Here is a 25,030-nt window from a genome sequence, read left to right on the forward strand (position 1 = left end):
CCATATAGGGTTCCGATTTTCAGTCGTGGGCGTTAATCGTAAATTAAAGTTATATTTATAGGCCTATAAGATGTTTTTGATGGCGTTTATTTTTATTATGCATGTGTTTTAATAAATGCGTGATATAATATTCTCATTTTAATGTAAACTACACAGTTCCTACTGTAAAAAAAACATTTATTGGTCTGCACAGATCGTGAATTAAAATCGCATCAAAAATAGGCCTACTTTAAATTGTAATTTGACTCGTTCCATAATTATAAAGTTGATATACTTTATAGAATACATTAACGTGCCCTATTAATTGTGATACGGGTGTTAATACGGTAAGTTTTTATTTATTCATACAACAAGATGAAACTATTTCTGATCTAATTCGATTTTAATCTTGTCTGTGAAATGTCCTTACTCGATACCCACATGGATGATAATAATCGTAGGGTGTGTGGTGTAAAATCCGTGTGAATTAATAACCTAGATTAAAATTCCCATTTCGGCGTGTCATACTCAACACATTGGAAGCGTTACACTGAATCCTGGAATGCTAAGGAAGATATCATGACAGTACTGGCCATGGTTTTTCTTCAAGGGAAGCTTAACAGATAAGGCTCACAAAAACAAATTCCGCGTCGATAATAAATTGAGTCGTTTACCTATAAGATCACACCAAACAAAGGACACATTTCTGTGAGCTTTTAAAAAATTACGAACTTGCACTTCATATGATAAGCTTATCGAACCAAATTGAATTAAAAGTGTATAGGCCTATTTATTTTCTTTAATAAGTTATATTGAATACTGTATATATTATAATTTACCTGATCTTTCTACTGTTCTTCTTGTTAGAATACCGTAATTAGACCTAAAACGGCCGTTATAAGGCTAGGTCGCTACGTAACTTTTACAAATTATTCATATACCCATGTATTTTGTATCCATTATTCGTTATATACTAAATGCTGCCACACCTGTGATATATAGATGGGCATATGTTACCGTCTGTTGACATGAAACACAGCTCTGTTAGTTGCTTGTTGTTAGGCATGACACACCGCACGTGAATCGGCTGCTGAAGTGTACTAATGTCATCCACAGCACTCCGATATAGTGTACCATATTTACTGTCATATCTTTTTACCCCAACCAACCTCTTCTCATATCTTATTTGTACAACAATTTAACATTGTCATTGTAAATTCCTTCTTTACTTGCCTATTAATCACTGAAGTATAATCATAATATTCATACCTTCAACGCGACCATGGGTCGCTGGCAAACACATGATCCTTCAAGAAGGCTTTGTTGTTTGTTTTAGAATAAAGAAGCCTCTGATACCCGTCCGACGTGCCCAAATGAAAATGTTTATGTATGAGCCACAATTTTGTATACGTCAATACATAACGTCAATATTATTATAATGCAGTTCCATCCCTTCTCTCCTAATTAATTCCAATGAGGATATTCTATTGTCTACTGTAGATACAGTATAACAATTGAAAAAAATTATACCTGCCGTATAAACATACTACATAACTATTACAGGTTTCCAAGAATGTTTAATAATCTAATCTAAAATTCATCAACCAGTACTAGTAGGCCTACATTAAGCGATAGATTAGTTAGCATGTTAAAACAATGTTTTCCCTGGCAGGGTGCTCGTCGTAGGGAACAAAGTATTTTGCACGAAAATTATTGCAGTACATCTGGAAAACATGAAACTTCTCAATATTAGCAAGTCAATATTGAAATTCTTTAAATTCATAAGCAGTAGGCACGTAATATCTGAAAAACGATTCTGACAAGTTGTTCAACAGAACCCCAATCAAAATGAAGTGACCAATTAACCCACAATTCTGACCTTGATATCAATGAAGATGCATCTATAGTTGCGGTATATAAGACAGAAGGTTCGGGTAACCAATGTGTGCATAGGAGGTCTTCCGTTTTAGAGAGGGAAAAACAACCCCGGCAGATAGAGTGTTTAATTATACTGTATACAGCTCTATTATTTCTTTATTTACATCTATAATAATAAATATAATAATAACAATAATAATAATAATAATAATTTATTGGAAACTTCACTTTTACAACAGTGGCACACTTTGATGATAAAGGTGCGTCCAAGTAAAAACATACAAGAATAAATCAAATTATTAACTTAAAAATGAATCAAAATAAATGTAAAAATAATAGAATGTAGTGTGAAATACAAAACATAAATAAATAAAAATAAATAAATGAAACGAACTTTAAAAAAAATATAATAAAAATGTTTAGATACACACAAAATAAATAATAAAATTTATTTCATGGCATGAATCAAAATGAAGAGAACAACAAAAAAAAAATTAAAAAAAAAAAAAAAAATTAATAAATAAAAAATAAAAAAAGACTTAAATACTTAACAATGTATCAACATTAACTAAACAGAAATGGTGTAATGTAACACATTATTGTTATAATTGTATTTATTATTTTATATTAATATTCTTATCGACTTAAATGATACAGTCCGTCTGTCCGTAACGTAAAGTTGTTTTTTTTTAGAAGTAAAGACGACAACAGCAGCGAAGGTCACAAAAGTGTCCTTCCTGTAAAAGTTTTAACTTTCGGTGCATTAAAGAATATCGTATTTCTTGAATATAATCCAACATTCTCTTTATCGTAATTGATTAATTAATTTAGGGCCATTTATACTAATACGTCATAGCATCAACAAACGTCTTAAGGTGTTTGTGTAATTAAGGATGAAATGTTTAAACAGGGTTTTCAATAACTAACATTAATTCCAGACACACTCAAGAGTAAGCTGGCCATGATTCTTTTCCGACTGCTGGCCACACAGAAAAACTTTTGCTTTCTGCATTTCTTCTTTACTACCAATCAGTGAAGAGTGAAATTTACTCTTCTTTACTATCAACGTAGAAATAAGAAATATATGGTATAATAAGAGATATTTGAATTACCGTACTGTAGAAGATACACAAAATACCTGTGCTTGAATTCGAAATCCTCGTCGCCATGTTAAACCAAATAAAAACAGTCAGATTAGATACGGTATCATTAGAATTCAAGTCTTTTATTATTCTTTAAAAGTGTTTTATTATTTAGGCCTAAGCATTCTATGTTATCGTACGTTCAAACTGAAAAAAAATATAAGTATACGAACCAACAACCTGTAAATTGATATGCAAATTAGCTCAATACACCTATATGCAAATGAACTTATTCACAAGTAACTGCATCTCACTACAAACCCCTAATCCGGAACACCCCTATTTAAGGGACACTCTGTTGGGTCCCGAAAGTGTCTCTGCAGTAATCACTTCGGTCTAATCCATGAAAGCTAATCCCCTTGCTAAACTCTTGTATATCCCGTAACCACGTGATATAAATAAGGCAATTATTTTCCTGATATCCATTTGTAAGGAGATAATTAGCCAATTGTTTGTTTCCTAAAATCCTCTTGCTAAACAAGATTACTACGTGTAAACAAGAGATTGCCCAATATCGATAGATTAAAATTCATGAAATAGCGTTGAGTTATGTAATTTTACAGTTTACAATGACTCATAGGTCCTCGTAATATTCCAATAGTTTTTAATATAATAATAATAGTTTTCAATCGAGTGTAATTTGTTTATAGATTATTAAACCCTTTAACAGCTTGTGTGATATGCCCGCGGGTCGGAGGATCATAATTAACCCACTGTGAGATATGAATTAAGTAGGCCTCCTAAACAAGCCGACAACCAGAGAAGGCCTGTCACTGCTAACTCGGTGTTGTTGCAACAGGACCTACCTCAGTCTGACGTGCCTAATGTTCGCTTTGCAATATAATCTGCGGTAAAAGTAAGTACCCACTAATTACGTAGTTAAGAGTTTTTTCAGTTATTTATCGAAACACTTATCCGCGTATCACTTAAGTAATTTTATTAAGTTAAGTTGTTGTTTTTACGTGGTAAACAGAAGTTTTGCTTCAATTTTCTTCTTTGTTCTTCATAGCCTACCTGGGGCACACAGAGCGTGAGATCTTCGTGTATTAACATGTGTAGGCAATGAGTTGACAGTGAGAGGTACTTAAAAATAGGTTCTTATTTCCGAAATCTAGTCTGTTTTTGTTTTCATATTCTCAATTAAAGTTAATTTGTAAATCAAATACTAGGGCCTATATAGGTCTATAGAGATTTTACAGAATACTGCAGTTAATTTTAATCAGAAACGTAGTTTATTTGTCGTATGATATTGCGTAGTAATTTAATATTATAATTACTCAAATTGTAGGTATCCCTACTAGTCACAGTATCCAAAAGATTGTTGAGCACGACGTCAGATTGACGGGGTAAAAGAATACATAACCGAATCTTTTACCGGTTGTACAGATTGGAACTATACAGTATGAATCATGTTTAAGAAAAACTATAATGTTCATAAGAGGCTGCTGTGTTGTGAACTTACAAATTAGATTGTGTGTGTTATTGTTTTACGTCGGTCGGACGAAATTGTATTCAATGTTCACGCCGACTTCTCTTCACGCGATGTCTGAATAACCAATTACGTCAACAATTGCTGTATTCATTCGCGCTTAATTTTTATCTACTGTTGTATAAATATTGTATTATTACATTTTTATTGATCCCAAGTGCTGTATAAACTAGAACCCCATGATGATTGATATTCATTAGTAAATGTGTGTTGTAATAACTCTGCTTTACTCAATATAAATACTACTTAATTCAGACAACTATTCTTAGAACTGAATCACCTTTGTGTCAAAAATGAATATCGTAAAAATAAAAACTCACTAAAACATTGTCGAAGGACAGTATGCAACTAAATTCAGGTAACTATTCTTAGAACTGAATTACCTTGTATCAAAATAAATATCGCAAAGTGTTACGAAAATAGTTTATTGACCGTAAATAAAACAAAACTGATAGACACGTCGTTGTTATATTCTTCTCTAACGAATGGCTTGAAGCTCTTTATATTCTATTTATAGAACATTTGTTTTTTTTTCTCTTTCGTTCGCCATTATACAATGAATGTCAAGGTATATAACTACTAGCCCACCTTCACCTTATACTTAAAAGACCGTTTTCAAATTTGTTTTAATTTAGAATTACAAGTATACCACCGTATTTGAGTTTTCTATTTTGTTTCGAAAAAAATGACCTTTAAAACCTTTCAATTAATATTACCGATACTGGGCGGACGGTTATAGGCCTATTTATTTGTATTTATTTTATGTTCAATCTTTCTACATAACCACAATAAGGTAAAAGGGGTACGGTATTATGAAAAGTTTTCCTCATTTTGTCGTAGGCGTTACAAACAATACTAAAATACGTATATAAATTCGTTTTCATATTGAACAGTCCGTATTGAGATATTTCAAATATGAGGCTATTAGTAGTATTACTACGTTACTCGGAATGGAACGGAAGTTGAAAATGAGAAATTATGATGTAATAGTAAAGGTCATGAATGGATTTAATATGATTCAACATAAAAAACTAACATTAATCGGGTAGAATTATGTTCATGTCAATGGCAATGATAAAAATGTAATATCAATCATGAGAATCTGATATTGAAAAAGACAAATCCAGATTGAAAAATATACAAAAAGACATCTAATAATGAAAGTATGCATAGGCTAAGTTGAAATAGTCCATAATTATTCCGAAATCTGTTTAAAACCATGTAAATGAAACGAGATTTGGATCGATTGTCAGTGTGAGAGTGTCAGTGTGAGAGTGTCAGTCAGTGTTTGATATAAAAATGATGTTAAATGAAACATAAGATCTACCTACTTATACTGTACACCCGTGTATTTTTAATACCAGCAAAAGTACAATCTGTCGCAAATAATGTTGATGCCTATCTTATTTTATGAAAAACATTAGGATGATGTCTTGTTTATCGATCGCCTGTAGCAATGACAAAACATTAATATCTGATCATAACTTCAATATAGTGTCGCTGCGTCCAATTTTATTTTAATTACCCAATAAAACATTCCATAATTTTTGGGTATCGCGATTGATATCATTCACAAAATATAATCTGTGATAACAGGACAATGCTTTAGGATACAAGTGATTTTTTAACGAATTTAATGATACTTGTATCGCACCGAACATTATGCCGTGAGTTGCAAGAAGACAGCGGGCGGCAGGACAAATACGTTCCATATGGATCAGTCTTATCAACATTGGGTATCGTATTCCAATTGAATTTTAAGAATATATTTAGCATTTATTAAAACAATAAGGTTTATTTTTGGCATATTATATTGATTCCTGTATAAAGGACTACCCGCAACGTCAACATGTTTCAAATTACTTACAATATCTATTTTTTGTTTCTATTCAAACCTTTTAAAAAGTAATGAGATGTTTATACCATAGTGTTAGTTTTACTACGTGTGTGGTTACAGGATGGACAAGGACCAACTTATGGTTGGATTCGTTAAGGATTTTAACATTGTTGGAAGTGTCCGTTTTAATTCACCACAAAGCCAAATGGTCAAATAATTATGAACAATTATTTAACAAGGAATTTTTATGGATTGAGAGCACAAAAAAAGATCTATAACTATAAACATATTCAATGTAATTATTTGAATTGAATTTATTTATATCAAAAATAATTAGGCCTAAATAATATAAACAATGCGGTTTCCGGGCTAATTAGGACTTAGTTCAGATAATGTTAATTTAGTACATTTTGAAAAAATGATTGTTAATTGTGTTATATTATACTATTATGAACCTAGCGTGGGTGGTTGTAACTGCCAGCTGAATTGATAGACTTGCCATTCTACTCACAGTCTGTATTGAATTTAATTTCCCTGTTGGACACATTTCAAAATCTTCCTAATTTTGTATGTACTTGATCATATTATTAATTCAATACAACTAAACATTTATTCTTTCAATTTCAATACAGAAAAAAAGATAAATATAGACATAATTGAAAGTTAGAACAGAAAAGCACAATACAAAATATCTACATATATTTATAAACCCAAAGGCAAATAACTGACAAAATGACGATGACGATATCAGTGGAGATACATAATAAAATAACCAAAGAGCTGCATCAAAACGATCAAGTAAAACAGGCAGAAAAAGAAGCAGAGCTTTCGCGCAACACCAGCCCTTCAAGTGAAAGTGTTCGGATTTTTTTGGGGGAAATTGAGAATACATGAAGCAGACAAGCGCTGCATGGGTGGACTAGATTAAAAGAAATAAAAACAAAGGAGGCACATATATACAGTCTCGGTTGGGGCGACTTTTTCTCATTCTCCCAGATTTCCTCATCTTTATCGTTTCAAAAATTAATTAAATCATTTTCAGTGTATCACCGGGCGGTTTGGAATTTATTTCTATGCCTGTTGTGTTTATATATATGTATATATATATAAACACATCAGGCAAAGAACATTAATTCTAAACCGCCCGGTGATATACTGAAATTTAATTAATTAATTTGAAACGATATATATAAATAAAATAACAGCAGAAAACTTGGTTATTTCATTGTTTTAATCACTACAAATTTGTTTTATATATATATATATATAAATATATTATTAGAACGATATTATTATTTTAGAAAATATTATCTCATTACGACAGTATTTACGCCAGTCGGCCAACTAGAAAAAGGCGATATGACGTTACTGTATTGAATACCGTGTCATTATCCAAATTAGAACTTGTTAGACTTCTGCAGACCGTCCTCATGGTCGCGTGTCAAGTTAATTAAAGGTCTGTTTGTGACGTATAATGCATTCTAAAGTCAAAAGGATTCTATCTTATTGCAACTACTCTCTTATTGTAAACGAGTGAAAACGTCACTCGTTGTGGGGAGTGAAACTGTTTTCACTCTAAAAGAGCGATTTTTCACTCCCCGAGAGTGGTTAAAATCGTCTAAAATAATACGAATAGCTGAAAGCAGTTCGCTCCTCGAGAGTGAAAAAAGAGTGACCGCGTGAACCAATCAGAGACGCGTATGCAATTTTGGCGCAATTTTTGTGCTTGATGGGGAGACATTTTGTTTTCACCACCATCGCGTGACATCGTCATCATGGAGGAGTTTCTTCAGAAATTTAGCATTAAAATGAGACAATTAAACTGATTGAAGGTAAGAATATTGAATAAGATGATTATTTACAATACTGATAATATAGAGACATATTATATTTGAGAGGCGAGGAAGAAACATCAGTAACAAATTTACTGTACACTTTGAAATAATAATCCTTCTAGCCTGAAGGCAGGGCGCGGTCGACCGGTCGCATCCTGTTACCCTTTACTCGCACGTACTCGTACGGAGACCGGTCCGGCTGCAGGAGGAGGAATAAACGCAAATAGCATGACAACTTAAGGCCGCACTAGAGCTAGGCCTAGGCCTAGTTAGAAATTGTCAAAATGCCTACTACTTATAATAGGCATAGGCCTAGCATAGGCTTGTCTATTCTCCTTATGTTATGATGATATTAATTATTTAATAATATTTATTTAATATTAATTAATAATTAATATTATTTGTTTTAGGGCCTAAATAAATTAATTGGCCACATTTTTTTATTGGCCTACTACTAGCCTGTACTACTAGCCTGGCTAAACCTAGCATAGGAAGGAAGGCCTAGCTAGCGATTTTAATTATTATATGCACGATCATGTTAGACCTTTAAATTAGTACTATTTTAAGTAAGTAGGTCTAGACCTAGGCCAAAAGTGATATGATAACAAAGCCTAGCCTTATAGATAGGCTAGGCTCTAGGCTAGATAGAGTAGTATAAGTATATATTTGTACCTCATTTAACAAATTTTATAATTATAATTAGTGTTTTCACACAAATGTTCATGCATGATTGCCAATGATGCTGCTCTGTTGCCATTGGCTGTAATGATAATATAGAAACCAACTGTACTGTAGTTGGAACTTTTAAATACAGTATTCATTGTTTCACTGAGAATGAAATAAAGTTTTAAACAACTATACTAGGCCTAGTTAAGTTAGACTACACAAATGAGTGTGTGGCAGAAGAAAAATGCTTACAAACTATTTTAGGTCTATATTAGTACTATAGTACAGTATAACACCTTTGATCTTTAAGAATGACAGGTTGGGTTATTTATAACTCACTTTGTAAAGACTAAAGAATTTAGAGATCATCTTAATTTACCACACTGTTGATATTACTACTAGTCTTTCTCTCTGCACCTCTTTAAGGTGATCCCTTAGCTAAGTGTGTACCATATTTGGTAGTGGTCTAAACTGATAAAATGATTATACTCTAGTATAAAGAAAAGATCAACTTGGTATAAATACCTTGAAAGCAGTTCTTATTTCCTTTTTGTCAAATACCGTATTAAATTGTTTTAATTTTGTTTTCTTAAATATAAATATTTTTTATTTAAGATTGAATGGATGAAGTATCACCCAGCTAACCGTGAAAATACTGTGCAGATAAGGACATATTTTAAGGAGACAGCCACCATGAGGTCAACGATCATTAAAACAAAAAATCCAACAATAACAAAAGTGCTTGAAATGTTTCCACGAATAAAGGACATGCCATGATTGGTAAGATATTTACAATGACAATTTAAGTGTATGTATACTGGACCTATGATTTAGTCCTTATCCGAGAAGACTTGTTCTTCCACCAGAACAATGAAGTGACTGAGCCTTGCCAATGTTATGGCTGTGGTTTGTGGCGCCCCTGCCTTACTGCTTGGCCCCTATACACCTCTCGATATTTGATATGTAACTTAGCACAATGAAATTATTCACATATTTCCACAGATAAATCTTGATTTTAAGATCACATATGGAGATGACATTTCAGATGGATTTTTATCTAGATGGAACGTTTTTCTTTTACTGTAAGTATGCTGGCGTGCACAGCCTAGGCGTAGTACACAGTATTACATTTTAAAAAGACGATTCTTTATCTAAATATTTACAATACCTATTCACAAGTCAAATGGCTTAAATTGAAAAGTTAGGTATATAAACTAAAAACATAGTACTGATATCTTGTATGTTTATTTACAGGTGACATATGTGCCATAAAGGTTTTAGCCCTGATGCTGCCATCTTCAAATGCACATTGTACAAAGAAAGGCAAAGGAAAATCAAAAGGAGCCAGTAGGGAAGAGTCACTTGACTACCTTATCCAACATCAACCAGTAAGTAACAAAATAGAAGGTCTTGTTTAAATAATTCTTGATTCACAAGCAGTAACAATAATTGAGTCATCTTTTGTGCCTAAATAAATTTGCTGTTAACAAGTTTTGTTTCATTCACACATACAGTACATTTGTCAAATGTCCTATTATTAATGTCCTATTATGTTTCATCAATTGCGTAGTTTCATTTTTATTTTATGTACCTGGTTTATCAATTATTGACATAAAGTACACAAAAATAAATGTACTTTTTATTCTCTTATTTTGATTAAACAAATAAGAACAACGATATTTCTTCTTATTTTTACAGATTGGCACCAGTGTAGACACGTTTTCCAAAAACAAGAGTGACAAGTTCACTCAACCATTTTTGTTAGCCCTTGGTCCTTCCACAAATCCGGAACAATATTTTCTTGTCTGTGACCATTGTGCTACCGAAGCTGGTTCGGCAGTAGTGTTAGCTTTTGATTTAGTTTTTAAGTCATTTTATACTTTTAATGTTTTTTTTCCTGGCTGCCTTTACTCTTTTTATAGGATCATATATTATTTATTTTTACATAAAATGTAGTCTGTGACCTTAAATTAGGTCGAAAAAACGTAGAGAATGCAACTTTAAATATTACAGCCATTTAACGCAAAGGTAAAATACGTACGTAATACATTTTTTAACTTTTGTTTTACTATTGCTTGTTTGGTGTTGTGTATAAAGTCAAAGATTGCCTTACATTTATTCCAAATTTGTATTAATCTTTGTATGCTTTAATTAAAAAATTGTCTTTCTTAATATACTTTTCTCTTGATTTTGGTTAATTTTTAAGCACTTAGTTGCCCAACATATTGTGCTATATTACATTGAACTTTATTATTAATTAATAAATGCTACTATTTTAGTGAAATTAAAGTTTTTTCTATTTCATTTATCCTGTGTGCGTAATCTGTCATCTACAGCAGTAGTAGTAACAATTTTGCACTATGATAACAAATTAATATTTGATTTTATAATCCATCTTTGGTCGTGTTATTGTTAGAGATATTTTATACATTGAACCAGCAGATTTAAAGTACTTTTTAAGATTTCACTACAGTACTGCATTTCAAAGAAGTAAAAATACTATAAAAGAGTGAGCTCCCACTCCTTTTAAAGAGTGACTATCACTCTTTATCAAAAGAGTGACAATATTATTTCACTCTTTTTCCACTCTTTTCCCACTCTTTCAAAGAGTGAATAGTTCCACTTATTTCAAAGAGTGGTTTTCACTCTTTGAAGAGTGGTCCTTAATACCACTCCTCAAAAGAGTGAAAATTCACTCGAAAAGAGTGGATTTTCACTCTTTTACATTAAGAGAGTATACGATTATTCATATTAAAACAGTAGACTTATATATACCAGTTTTGTTTGTAATTGAGTTTAATATAATTATTATATCGTCGGTGCACCGCGGTTATTCCGGTGTAATTAGGCTAGCCTATAATTGATTTATATATTGTTTATTAATGTATCAGAACCATAATCAATAACGATACATTTTGACGTTTTAAAATAAAATAGATTCGAAACATCAACGCAAAGAGTACTGATTTTTTTTCTCATTTATGGTTCACTGGATTCAAAATGTTGACTTAACATTTTGTGACATAATGACCTGAATAGAACAAAATTAGGTCATGTTTTCAATTCAATTACTAATTTTTTAATGTCTGAGTTTACCATTCGGTCAATATCTATATGGAATTACTAAATATTGTAGGTATTATAAACAATTTTAATTAATTAATTAATGTCTGAATAACAAATTAGAATAATAGGTTAGAATGTTGATTTTGTTACAAATTGTGTGCTGGTTGTGTTTTGATCAATCTTCAATTCGTATCTCAATTGTCCTGTTTTCCCGCGTAAAGCAGCGGTACAAGCACATTTGCAGAAAAATCAATTAATTTAAATGAAGTATAGGCCTACTTTAAGTGTTACATGAACTATTGTGTACATGTTTACATTTTCAGAAGATCATTGCTAATTGATTGACATCATGTGATTACAGTGTGTTCAGTAAAAATAGGATTAAGGCATCGCCTCCTCAAGCCAAGTCGATTAAAAAGAGACGGACAATTAGCCATCATTAAAACTACCACAAAAACAACTTTGTTATTTTGTTCTCACCTTTTCACGCTAAAAACAAGAACACAACACAAACCATAGTAAAGTACAGTTAGGCTTATTTGAGTGACGCTTTTCGGATCTTTTAAGACATTTTAAGTTTGATGTTCACGTAATATACCAAGGAGAACATTTTTAAAAGGTTTACGACCATTTGTGGTACTTCTAAAACCATGGATCTATAAATGAGATATAAAATAATAGTATTCAGTCTGAACATTAGAATGGGATCATGCGGTCAGTATTACAAAAATAGTTTTATTTGGTACTGTAGGGGTTAGTTCTATAATTATTCTACAAACACAGAAATTTAGGATTTAAGTTTATGTATCGTACCTTAATTGATTAATTTAAGGAAACACTAATAAACGGTGGGGAACTGAAACTCTCGCATATCAAGACATTCCTCGCACATCTTGTCGTCTGGAGAGCGCCCTCTGTTTAGATCTGAGCTATATGCCCAATTCCTTTTAACGTACAAATTTCAAAATTATTTTGCTTGTTTCTTCTGAATATTATAAAATTGTGAACTTAAACCTACAACTAGTGGACTTTCTATTAGCCTTTGGATCAGAATTTGACAGGTTAGAACGCCGGATGAAGTTGCGGTGTAATTACGCGACAAACAAATAAAAAATATACCACATAAAACGACTTTAGTGGTTGTATTTGGCAAGGGTTTTTACATATTTTGAATAATACTTTTTCGAATGAGAATACTTTCAGGTGTAATGATTTGGGGTGTACGTGTACATTTAAAGTGCCCAATACGGGTGGCCTCTTTGATCAAGTGACTTAAAACCTAAAACCTAAAACGGAAATAAAATCTATAAGCGGAATATAAAGACAGTTGTATCATACTTATAACAAAATAAATCTGTAGTCGACAAATAAATCAACAATCATTCTTTGTTGTCAGAAAAAGCTCCGTGATCTGAAACGACTTCTTTAATACCTGGAATCGATATTGTTCCGTAAATTCCGCAAATCAGTTTATACCTAGTGCAACGTACATGGCCTACACATTTGTGTTTCTATTTTATTTCCAAATTCTATTTTTTAAACAATGGAGGATTCGAACTCGTCATTCTCCAAAATAATGTCAGAATTAATATGCGCTAGTGTAAACTAAATTCTACACTGAGTACCAATTGAACCGAACTACGGAACTTGTTATTTATTATTTCTAATTAATTTGGCAAAAAAACCTGTTCTCAAATGTCATTGGAAGATACCCATTGCCACGCCCACCCCCTTGCTGACCAATATCTATTTTAATTGTTGAGACTCTCTCAATCTTTTCGAATTCTTCACAAATCAGATTTGACGTTTCAATGAATAGAGGTTAGTGTTAGTTTTCTCATTTTTAATAGTTTAGAAAAAGAAGTAGTACCAAACTGTGTTTTAAACTATGAAGCTTGCATACAGACCAACAATTTATTTTTAGTATAGTGATTTATATAATAGGTGAGAGCTTTAGGTTGTTATACTATATATTAAACAATTACCGTACAGTTTATACTGGATTATTTAATCCATGCTCACTACTTATATTTTCGGAGATGTTTTAATGAGTGGACCCGCACCCCCCGAGTGTCATTGCCCTTCGTGGTTTTATCTATAACACTGTATCATGAGTGTCCATATAAATACTCGATCCCATTTATATATTCAAAGGGTTTAAGTTTTAGTTTTTACTCACTGCTAAACTTCTATTTAAAATGGTTATGTTTGGACTCAGTGTTCACCGCTGAATCATTTGCCTAGTCATCCCTTGTCAAGAATATAAAGCCGTAAGACTCATTATACCGTATTGATCGATACTCAAACTGCAAACGTCGTGTACAGAGATCCTGAAATCATCTTATCAGGGAGTGAGATTATGATACATAATATCCAAATTAGTAAAAGCCAACATTAGACATCTTTTTAATTGTAATAATGTACCACATGAACATTATCAAAGAGGTAACGTTTAAAAAGTAACAAGAATTCGTGTTATATAAAGAGCCTTTTTTACACAATCTGTATCATGACTTGTTTACACGTTTTACAAAGTAGGGTCTACTTGTTTTTATGTAATAATGAAGGAATTCCATTGATTGGATAGATAATTGGCAATCGAAATTGACCATGTATTGTTCGTTTGTTCGTTTTATCTTCCACGGTATTTATATGGAACAATGGTATTTGTTCTGTTTTCGTATTTTGTAACTATCTATTTCTAATGCCATGGTTTAATTGGCATGTTGTCGCGTATGTCTTATAACACTTGACCATTACCCTTTTAATTTCGAAATATACACTGAATTTTGGTAACTGTTTCCCAATGAACAATAACAAATAACATTTAATTGAAGTCGATTTAGCATGTGATAGGCCTAATAGTTTTGGAAACAGGCATGTCAGCTTTGTGTTGTAAAAGTATCATGTTCTAAGAATTTCAAAACTGTATACTAATGTACTGAAAAGTTGAATTGATGTAGACTTTATCCTAACATTTACATCGACATTAATAACGATTTACATTACTTAACCTTAGTCTATGTCAGTGACAGCAATCGTTTGTGATTAAAAGTTTAAAATTCATACTACTTTCTTGGTCTAGACTGCACTTCTATAGAGTGATAGTGATGGATACATTTTAGATAAAAGAGGGGGAAACTTTCATATAGCCTATTGCTTCTAAAGTCTAAAAGACTACGGACGTGAAGCTTGGTCTAGGGTTCGACGGGGGTTCGATGTTACTGGTACTGTAGGCCCAGATGAACGTCAACAAAAAAAAGCTTTGACACAAATATGTTTTTATAATACGGATCTTATAAATATTATTATGGTTTTTTTTTTCATTTTAAAATTTAGAATTTGCATTCATAGATTGAATTTTGAAAATTTTCTTTTTGTAATTTAAATTCGGACACGCAAACGGCATTAATACGTAGACTAATATTGTATATTAAATCATGAATAACCCATGGATTATATAAACGTGATGCAAAGAATTAATTGATATAGTTGCTAATGACCCACTAATTACTAAGTCGTCCCCAGAAATATAAATGCTGCAGCAAGGATAGTGCCGATGGGAACGCCAGACATATTCATTAGAGTACTTGGACACAATTACGATGACCAACTCGCGTACGTACCTTGCCTAGAGGCGCTTCCTTGAACCACCAGGATAGCATGATGAGTTCAGAACACCCAAGATAAAAAGATTATGTTGTCAATAACAAATTCAAAGTCTGCAGCAGTATGACTTTAGCCTTTGAACTCATTGTCTTAGAAATACCAGGGATGCTGCTGTTTGTAAAGTAGGTGTGTAGGTGAGATGAAATTACCCCCAGGATATTTAGACTATTAGCTTTCATAACTTGAACTTGAATTGAATCATAAACCAAAATGGATAGCAGAAAAAGAGACGAATGTCTACAAACAGGTTCACTTTTAGGTTAAAGTGTAATATAGTTAATAAACCTCCTACCTATCTCTTCGGGCCCTTTAAGGCTGCACATTTTTAATTTAAATGGTTAATATATAAAATATTATTATAGGTGAAGTATAACGATACCATGTCTTTTTTTAACCGATTTACGGCAGCGTAATATACATTGTAATGGAAACAAAACATGCAATCGTCATCGATGTCTCCATTAATACAGTCACTTTCATCATTATCATTGTTCATCGTCATTGTCGTCATCATTCAATAGTATTGATATTAGGAATATAATTTGCTATGTTCTACATAATTTGATTTTCTCGAATTTAACTTTTAGATAAGTAAATGTTAAATGTTAATGTACCACTTTCATTGGGTTTCCCATCATATCTCGTAAACCAAACGCCTATCTGGCAATATTTGTCCGGTAATATTTCACACTTTAACAACTAATTGCAACCACAACAGGGCCATTCATAAGTTGAATTTAGGAGAACTGTTGAAACACTTGTTGGCCATTCGACAACATTGCACAAATCAATTGACATGGGACGTCTACTGAGTAACCAGTCAAAGGTGAACTGTTTCACATGTTTTAACACTTGAGACAACGCCTTCACGTGCTTACACAAATTACGTCTGTCATGTATAACATTATTATACCATTTTATATTTGTGTAAGTAAATCAAATATTTTCTTTGAATATAAAAGTGTAAATGGCCAACATAGTATAATTATTAATTCAATTTTCATTTTTGACGTCTGTCATCACAATCATTAACATAAAAATACATCATCGACAGCTTAGTTAAACCATGGAAGAACGATTTAAGTTAAGTTTAATATCATGATGTCTCGCCCAGCTCCTTGTCCGGGCCACCTCTACTACTATAACAACATTTAACTCTCAAAAGTATACTTTTTGTCAAAATAAGCCTTGTGAAGAATGTAACATTTGCAAGGGAAACGTAATAATATAATAACACATTGATATTAAGATAAACATCACTCTATTATTAGGGCTACATTAGTATACACGTAGATGAACTTTAAACTAAATATATATTTTAGTTTTGGAACGGTATGTAAGCGTAATGGTTTAATGTGTGCTCTGTGAATAGCAGGAAATGGGAGTTTAGAATGGTATTATTAAGGCAATGTGCTACTCACCAAGTTAACTTGCACATTACTCGAGGATTTCCTTAAACTGACATAAATTGGGAATAAAGAGTGATGATTCAAGTTTTAAATAAGTCATCGTACTGTTTCATTTTGAAAACAAAAAATTAAGATATACCTTAAATGGCGAACATGTAAAATTTAAGAAGAGATTACGCTTTAGTAGTAAGCACGTCAACAAAATACAAAACTGTTTATTGAACCTTATAGCCTTATACAGGCGTCATATGTGATACAATGAGACACTGTATTACCTAATCTATGATACTGTACGGTACCGAGAACCCGCTATGTTAGTACTGTTTGAATATCCAAAACTTAAAAATTAATATTATGCAATTTATAAATGATTGCGCACGAAAATTGCTGGAGTATACATTCCTCACTTTACGCTCCATTCTCAACAACATGCTGTAACAATTCAATCGGGGGAAAGCCAGTTTACCACCAATACTTGATAAATTAATTTGTGTCGGTTAGACGAAATGCCGATGAAATACCAACAGATCCCATGTGCCCTATTTAACCTGACTCTAAAATACATAACAAACATTGACTCAAAACGGAAAATATTTGTTTCCTGAATAATTAATTTTAATAATTACTGCCCTATTAGCTTTTGTAGTTCATTAATAAAGTCCTAACTAAAGCATAGTTTCCACATACAGCTGTATATTATTGTGGTTTAATAATAATGTAATGACTACATTAAATTGAGAAGTATTCCTTCAACCTTTATGTAATAGGTCCATGCATCTTAATAAACAATTAGATATTTGTAAGCGTTTGTTTTCGCTGTTTAAAGAATTTAAAGAGGAAAAAACTTTACTACCGCATTCGGTTCGTTCATTATTTTTTTTAAGAAAGAAAAAATGTTTAATGGCTTGCCCCTCTTTATCTGTCGCATGCATTAGGCCCTGTATATATATATTTTAAGTGTAGTTGGAGGAATATCTAGGGCGAAGATTGCTTCTCTACCGCGTTGAACTATTTCGATGAATTAATTGTTTTAATTGGTTTATTTCAAGCCCAGACTGGTTTAAATTAAACAGCTGTAGGCTACTAAGGAAATACACCAGTTAAGAACTTTTTAACTTCTGTTGAATAAAGAAAGATAAGGTTTTCTTATGCAGCTTTTTGTTATATTGTCTATACTAATGATTTTAAAAATGGGAAGTTCCAAATGGGCTTTACTTAAGAGTTTTTTCTCTATCGTTAAGCCTAAAATCAATAGTGAGTTACGGGTGAATTATTTTCGGAAACATAATACCACTCACCCGTACATTGCAAACTTTCAACATTTGGACAACATGTCTAGAGAGAAATTGTTTGGATAGATGCTTGATTAAAAAAGGTTTTAGCTATAATTATTACAATATTTAGGACTCTAATAACAAAGTTACAACTTAAAAATATATCTATAAGAAATAATGCAAAATTGGAATACCTTGCAAACTATGTAGACCCAATAAATATTCGTTTGATGCATTCAGACCTGGAATTCTAGGAAACTTTTATTACATTCATGTTCAACTACTACCTATATATTAATTGACACTATGACATTAAATTATTATCATTTGTGATGGTCGTAATACCAAGGTGTATCTTCTTATTGACTCCAATTTGTTATTCAACAGGTTTTTTGGCAATCTGACATTTGCGTTTGATTTCTAAGGTCTATAATCACAGTTTTTGCAGACCCTATCATTCGGTAGGTTATTGCACTGCAGACCTGCTACCTACGACTTATCGTATGCCCCCTATTCTTGATGAATGTTTCTACGAAATATGCGTATCTACTCAGGTACCGTACTGAGACCAAACGAATATATATAGAATCACTTTATGGGTGATCAACATATGGGAATAATATTATCACATAAGCCAACATGAGTTATACAAACACTTTTCTTAGAATTAGTTATTTGATACGGTAGAAACTATAAAATCATTTCATATTTTAATTATAACGAGATATATAACCCTGGTGCCTGTTTGAGTCATAATAAACAACCTGCATATGCTCAATTACCTACCCTAAAATTTTAAAAATAATTTTCCCTTTTAGCTATGAAATGTATTTAAACATTTTAAATTATTTCTCTTTTTCAGTCAAACCTATAATTAAAGTATAAAGTTATTGTGTGGTTTATCAAAGGTACAAACGGAATAGTGCATTATGATGGGTATGTGACCCATAACTGCTTAACCCAGCGAATATTTTCCATGGAGCTCATATTCCAAAAAAACAATTTCTTATCGTATCAAATATTATTATAATTAAACATTGTTGCAATTGCGACAGATGTGGGAGTCGCCGGTGAAAAGTGACCCAATTCCATTCGTTGGAAATTAATGATAATTAACGACATTGGTAAACGGCTGTAGATCAACCGGTGTATGTTATAAGTTACCTCTAAATTAGATCGAAACATCGAAAACCATACTTTGTGTTTACATTAAGATTAATATTTTTGTTAATTATAACAAATGCTATTTTTTCCAAACAACCTCTTTAACGGTACTTTTTAGGCCTGCTTTTTATATCGTGATTGTACTTCCATTTACATACCTCAGCCAAAATATAAACAAGCTGTTGTTAGATATGCGTATAATTAATTACATTAAAGTATAGGCCTATATAAATTAGATTCAATCGTTCAACGAAATAATAATTTCCTTTCTTTATTGAGTTGATAATTCGAGATAAAACCTTGAGGGAGACAAACAATTAACAATTGCTGTGCCGATAATATTAGTACGATAACAAGTATAATATCGCTCGGTAACACTCCATCCAACATGTACAGTTATGTACCGTGCTCTCCAGAAACACGTTTGGGAATTACAGATTTGTCCACTGTTATGTGATATAAAGACCACTAAATGAAAAATTTCCAAAATCAAAAGAGTGTTCAAAGTTTTTTTAAACAATTATTAATCGAAGGATACCGTAACCACTGTGCGTTTCCCATACAGTTGAGTTAATATAAATCATTAAAAAGTATTTGTTGTAGTAGCTAGAACAGTTAAAGGTTAGCTTCTATTCAATAAACTTTTCATATATTTTAATACATGTATCCATGATAAAAACAATGATAATTAATATTTAAAACAAGAGTGTATTGGCCTATTTCTTTAAATGTTCACTTTTGATTGTTATTTATAATAATTATCTATAACAATATTATATTGTTAAAGATTATTATAGTATCAATATTATAATTGTCTATATCACCGGTTTGATGTTATAAGTTAAAAAAAATGTATATATATACATATATTAATTATACATTTTCGAGAAAAAAAAAGAAGAATAGTATGCCTACATAGCCTCAAATATTAATGTTATGAACGCTTGCCATCACTTTTTAAAAAACAATATGACATACTGTACATTGAAACTGTTTGATTTATCTATGTGGAAGGTAAGACCTACTACGGCGGTGAGAAAGACGCGACATTTTATGCGGTGTATCTTTGAGGTTAATTATTTTATATAAAACATTCCTAATCGTTCAAAATCAAATTATGATACAATTCAATGGATTGAAAACAATTGGTACTTGACGAGAGAAAAATGCCTAAGAATTGTGTCACGTTAAAAAAAAAATGTCTTGAGAAATTTTCAGATACTCACGCGAGCCTCTGACCAATCAAATCACTCAGCCAATCACGTCCCTAAGCTGTGCATGCTTATTTGGTACTTCCCCTTTTGTTAGCTATATAAATGAAAAACTTGTATTTGAATTAATTATTTTGTAACAAGACTTATGTGGGCACACCGGTGAATGTTATTGCATTATTAGTGGTATTATTTATTTCGAATTACAGATATTAGCATGGGATTACTTACATACTTAGCTATTTTTGTGGTGCTGATTTGTGGAGTACACTTACGAAGTGTCGATTCTAGTCCAAAATATGCTCGTTACTGCGGACCAGATCTTGCAAGTGAACTACAGAGGAGATGTCGGTCGCAGGGCTACAACGGTCCACAACAAAACTCACCTTTGTGTAAGTAGACATATATTATACTTTAATATCATTTTTTACGTCTCAGAATGTTATATCGTTTCTTAACAAATGTATTGTCTGTAAATAACTGGGAAAACAGGTTGTGTTGTGTGTTAATCAGTAAAATGTATTCTAATTTTTGTACCAAACTAAACAATTACAGATGGCTTATTTCTTATTATGTCAATAAATTTCCACTCCTTTTTAAATATATATCGTTGGGTATTAGCCAAGACCTTTGGCACCGATATTACTAACTAGTACTAGACCTACTATTTATCTTACGTGCAGTTGTTTCTAAGGGTGGGTCGAGAGCTAAGGATTGTTTTTAACGTCGAAACAATTTTTAGAATTTATTATATCATATGTTAGAATTTTTATAAAGAAGGAAAAGGAGAAATAATACAACCTGGAGAAAATGTATTTGTCCTATAAACCCGTTATCACGTCGCGTACTCTTACATTAAAATATAGAAATTCAAACCTAGTTTCTATGGTATTATGCCTATAAGACATTCATACTATATTTCCAAGGGCATAGTTTTTAGTGATATCTCTTGCACTGGTTTACCTGACTAAAAGTTGCTACATTCATTTCTTGTTAACGATCCGTACCGAAGGATAAGTTTTTTCTTTTGTAGGTATTACCACCTTTTATTAATACCATTTCCATAATATTGTATGAGTGTATTTAATTTACTCTTTTCTTATCACCAGTATTTCAAGACAAAAAACCTCAAATTAGTGCGTCGATACGTTCAAAGGATAGAGACATTATAGAAGCATGCTGTCATTCTCGCTGTACCGAGGCTTTTCTTGACAGCTTCTGCTTATCTTCAAATCCCGAAGATGACATTACTGTAGAGAGCGAAACTATAGAAACAACTACTATTGTTGGTAGTAAAAAACAACTAAAAACTAAAAAACCTAAGACGACTCGAAAGTCAGGAAAGTCCGAGAAAAACAGGGACGATGAGAGCCAAACAGAAAATCCACGAAAGGATAGACAAAAAGAGAAGAACAAAAATAAAGACAAAAACAAAAAAAATAGAGAAGAAAGAAACAAATGTGATAAGAAGACATTGAAAGATAAAAATGGAAAACCGTGTGTAAGAAAATCAAAAGAAAGGAAGGAGAAAGAGAGAAGTAGAAAAACAAGGAAAAGGAATAAGAAAAATAAACCAACAAGAAGACCAAAGAGATGGGATTCTGAAACAACTACTCTCAGCGACTTTCTGTTGAGCCAGAAATTGTTACAGGTAATTAAATTATTTTATTCATCAAATCAAATTAATTGCAACTGTAAAATTAAAAGTGAACTTTTTAAACATCTCATAGTGTCGCTTTTCAAATGAAATGTACATTTAATAATTGCATATGAAAACAATTTTGTAGAACGTAATTTTAACAAAATTATATATAACACATAAAACGTAATTTGAATAAAAAATAACGATACATTTTAAACTATAAATCTAAAAGTTATGACAAATTTATGATAAATGGCTTCTTACCAAACCCTAATACACGTCCAAGGTAGCAATTAACACATTTACATGATATATTTCCAGTTAAGCTTGAGGACCAGAATAAATAACTTTTCATTAAAAAGTCAATGTTATGTTAAGTAAAAATTGTTTTTTTTTTATATTAAAGGAAATATACGATTCTGATATCGATGATCGAAGTATAGACGATATCACAACCCAATTTGACGCTTTACCAGAAGATGATTTAAGTTCATCCTTAAGTCAAGAAGAATCGAGTAGCAATGAGGTGATACAAGAGGCACAGAGAACCGAACAATTTAGACCGCCTTTTAAACCTGTACCAGCAGATACAAGTGAGGACGCGTATAATAATAATATGTATGTGAGTACAGGTAACACGAGAAATGAACAGCCGCCTTTAGACGACGATCCTGTAGAAAAATTAAAAGAGCTAAGACATATATTTGCAGAGCTTGAGGGTGATTCAACGAGCTCATCGTAAGCATAAGATATTACGTTGATTATTTATTAAACTCTATAATTTATCGACACCAAGTCGGTTCTCGAATATTTGTTTATTATATTCTTTTTATAACACAATTCATACGCGCATTCACATACATTATTAATTGTATATTTAAAAAAATGTGTATAGCAAATCTAGATTTCCTATGTGAAAGCTTCGTATGAACGTATATTATAAATACATACATTATGTAATTTTGTCTTATACCATGTTTATTTATTCATATGAATAATTTGTTTATAGTCATACATATTTTGACTGATAATATGTATATATAACTAAATGAATGTGTGTATATGTGGGTGTTGATTATATATTATGAACATATTCACGTATAATTTATAAGTCACCGAGGGTCGTCGCATTGAACGCTTTCATACTTTACTCGAAAATGTGACTCTCAAAATGTAAATGTATTTCGTGTAACTATAATAATAATAATTGTTTGTCTCTTAACTTAAACAATTCCTCTGATTGAGGAGAATGAGTGCAATATTTACAGTGGTCGTAGATTACCACTGGGGTGTCATAGATACCCGGCCAGGCCTGTACCCGGCTGTGTATTAACATGTTAGAGTGTTACCACTGGGGTGTCATAGATACCCGGCCAGGCCTGTACCCGGCTGTGTATTAACATGTTAGAGTGTTACCACTGGGGTGTCATAGATACCCGGCCAGGCATTTACCCGGCTGTGTATGAACATGTTAGAGTGTTAAATACAGTTTTTATAGTAATTATAATTTGGAATACTTAAAAAAACGGACCATTTTGTGAGACGGAATTTACTTTAAAAATTGTAAACGTCGTCTGTAACAGATGCTAAAAGTAATTATGTTTATTTTATCATTATAAAAATAATTGTGAAATTATATAGTGTACGTGTTAACTACATCTTTGACTGTTAAATCGTTCATTCCAGTCTTCGAGAAGATGGTAATTAATTATGTTAATTTATGATTTTAAGACATTGCTTTTAATATAATTATGTGTGATATTTACGATTTTCGAATAATTTTATACCGTTTAAACTTTTGTCTTTAATGACTTTATAAAATGTTTATCGTATAAGACGTATTAATAACCATACTAGTTCATCTATATTATTTTCTATTAAAAGCTATTAATGGACAAAATATTATTACAATATTTATGAAGAATTACAATTTTGTTTGGCTTAATTTATAATTTGATATTCTTAGTGAACGCGTGTGCCAAATGTTGTGTTTCTTATTGATAGTAATGTTGTGCTTAACACTGAATATCTTGTATGTATCTATTTTGCATGGTTAAAATGACACCCTTTCCTTTTTTACCCATTTACTATACAGTATATCACCATATCCTGTGACAACCATGCATTCCAACGCTAAGCCATATAAATGGACTAGTTTACAGTATTTTTTAAATTAAAAAAAAATTAATTACAAATTATTATTCAGCAATATAGAATAAAGTTATCTGTTAACAAATAACTGGTAATAATGTTTGTTGTTGTTTTCATGAGATTGACGTCTGTGAAATGAATCCTGCAGAGATTTTATATCCAACAATGGTGTGGACAGAAGTGGTATATCCGATAACCTCTTTTCATTTGTTGAGAGTAATTTATCACGTGTTCTTAGTACAGTAAACCATGGGGCAACTTCTCCATCGTTTTTTTTTATTTATCCTCATGATATCGTTATGAGAAAAATGGTTTTGCTATAAATCTCTATCTCAACAAGTGATAACATTGATGAATGCTTACACCCCGAAACATCAGTCATGTAAACATATTGTTGATACATAAATATAACTTGAAAGCAACATTATTAAACACTATATATCACATTTCTTCGAAACTTCAAAGCAGATGTGTTGTATGGTAGCCAATCACAGATGGACGATATTGAAATACAAATTCCACAAGTCTTTTGATATGTAAATATATTATTCAAAGTCAGCAACGTCTTGACAAAGATATGAACAAAATAACGTTTCACCGTGTCGTCATAACGGATTG

At 31.7% G+C, this 25,030-nt stretch overlaps 1 protein-coding gene across 1 annotated transcript; it reads left to right on the forward strand.

The window, feature by feature from the left end:
* Nucleotides 1-3,804: 3,804 nt before the first annotated feature.
* On the forward strand, nucleotides 3,805-23,201 carry LOC140040533 (uncharacterized). The gene is made up of 4 exons (XM_072086541.1): nucleotides 3,805-3,855; nucleotides 20,829-21,011; nucleotides 21,729-22,270; nucleotides 22,668-23,201. The coding sequence occupies exons 2-4, from the start codon at nucleotides 20,837-20,839 to the stop codon at nucleotides 23,001-23,003; spliced, it is 1,053 nt and encodes a 350-aa protein (XP_071942642.1). The 5' UTR covers nucleotides 3,805-3,855; nucleotides 20,829-20,836; the 3' UTR covers nucleotides 23,004-23,201.
* Nucleotides 23,202-25,030: the final 1,829 nt, after the last annotated feature.

This window comes from Antedon mediterranea, chromosome 2, assembly GCF_964355755.1.
Source record: "Antedon mediterranea chromosome 2, ecAntMedi1.1, whole genome shotgun sequence".
Lineage (NCBI taxonomy): Eukaryota > Metazoa > Echinodermata > Crinoidea > Comatulida > Antedonidae > Antedon > Antedon mediterranea.

Bases quoted from the DNA above. Each gene is read 5' to 3' on its own strand.
- LOC140040533 (XM_072086541.1), top strand. From the start codon at position 20,837: ATGGGATTACTTACATACTTAGCTATTTTTGTGGTGCTGATTTGTGGA. The intron at 21,012-21,728 runs GTAAGTAGACAT...TCTTATCACCAG, and splicing joins ACAACAAAACTCACCTTTGT to TATTTCAAGACAAAAAACCT. The intron at 22,271-22,667 runs GTAATTAAATTA...TTTATATTAAAG, and splicing joins TGAGCCAGAAATTGTTACAG to GAAATATACGATTCTGATAT.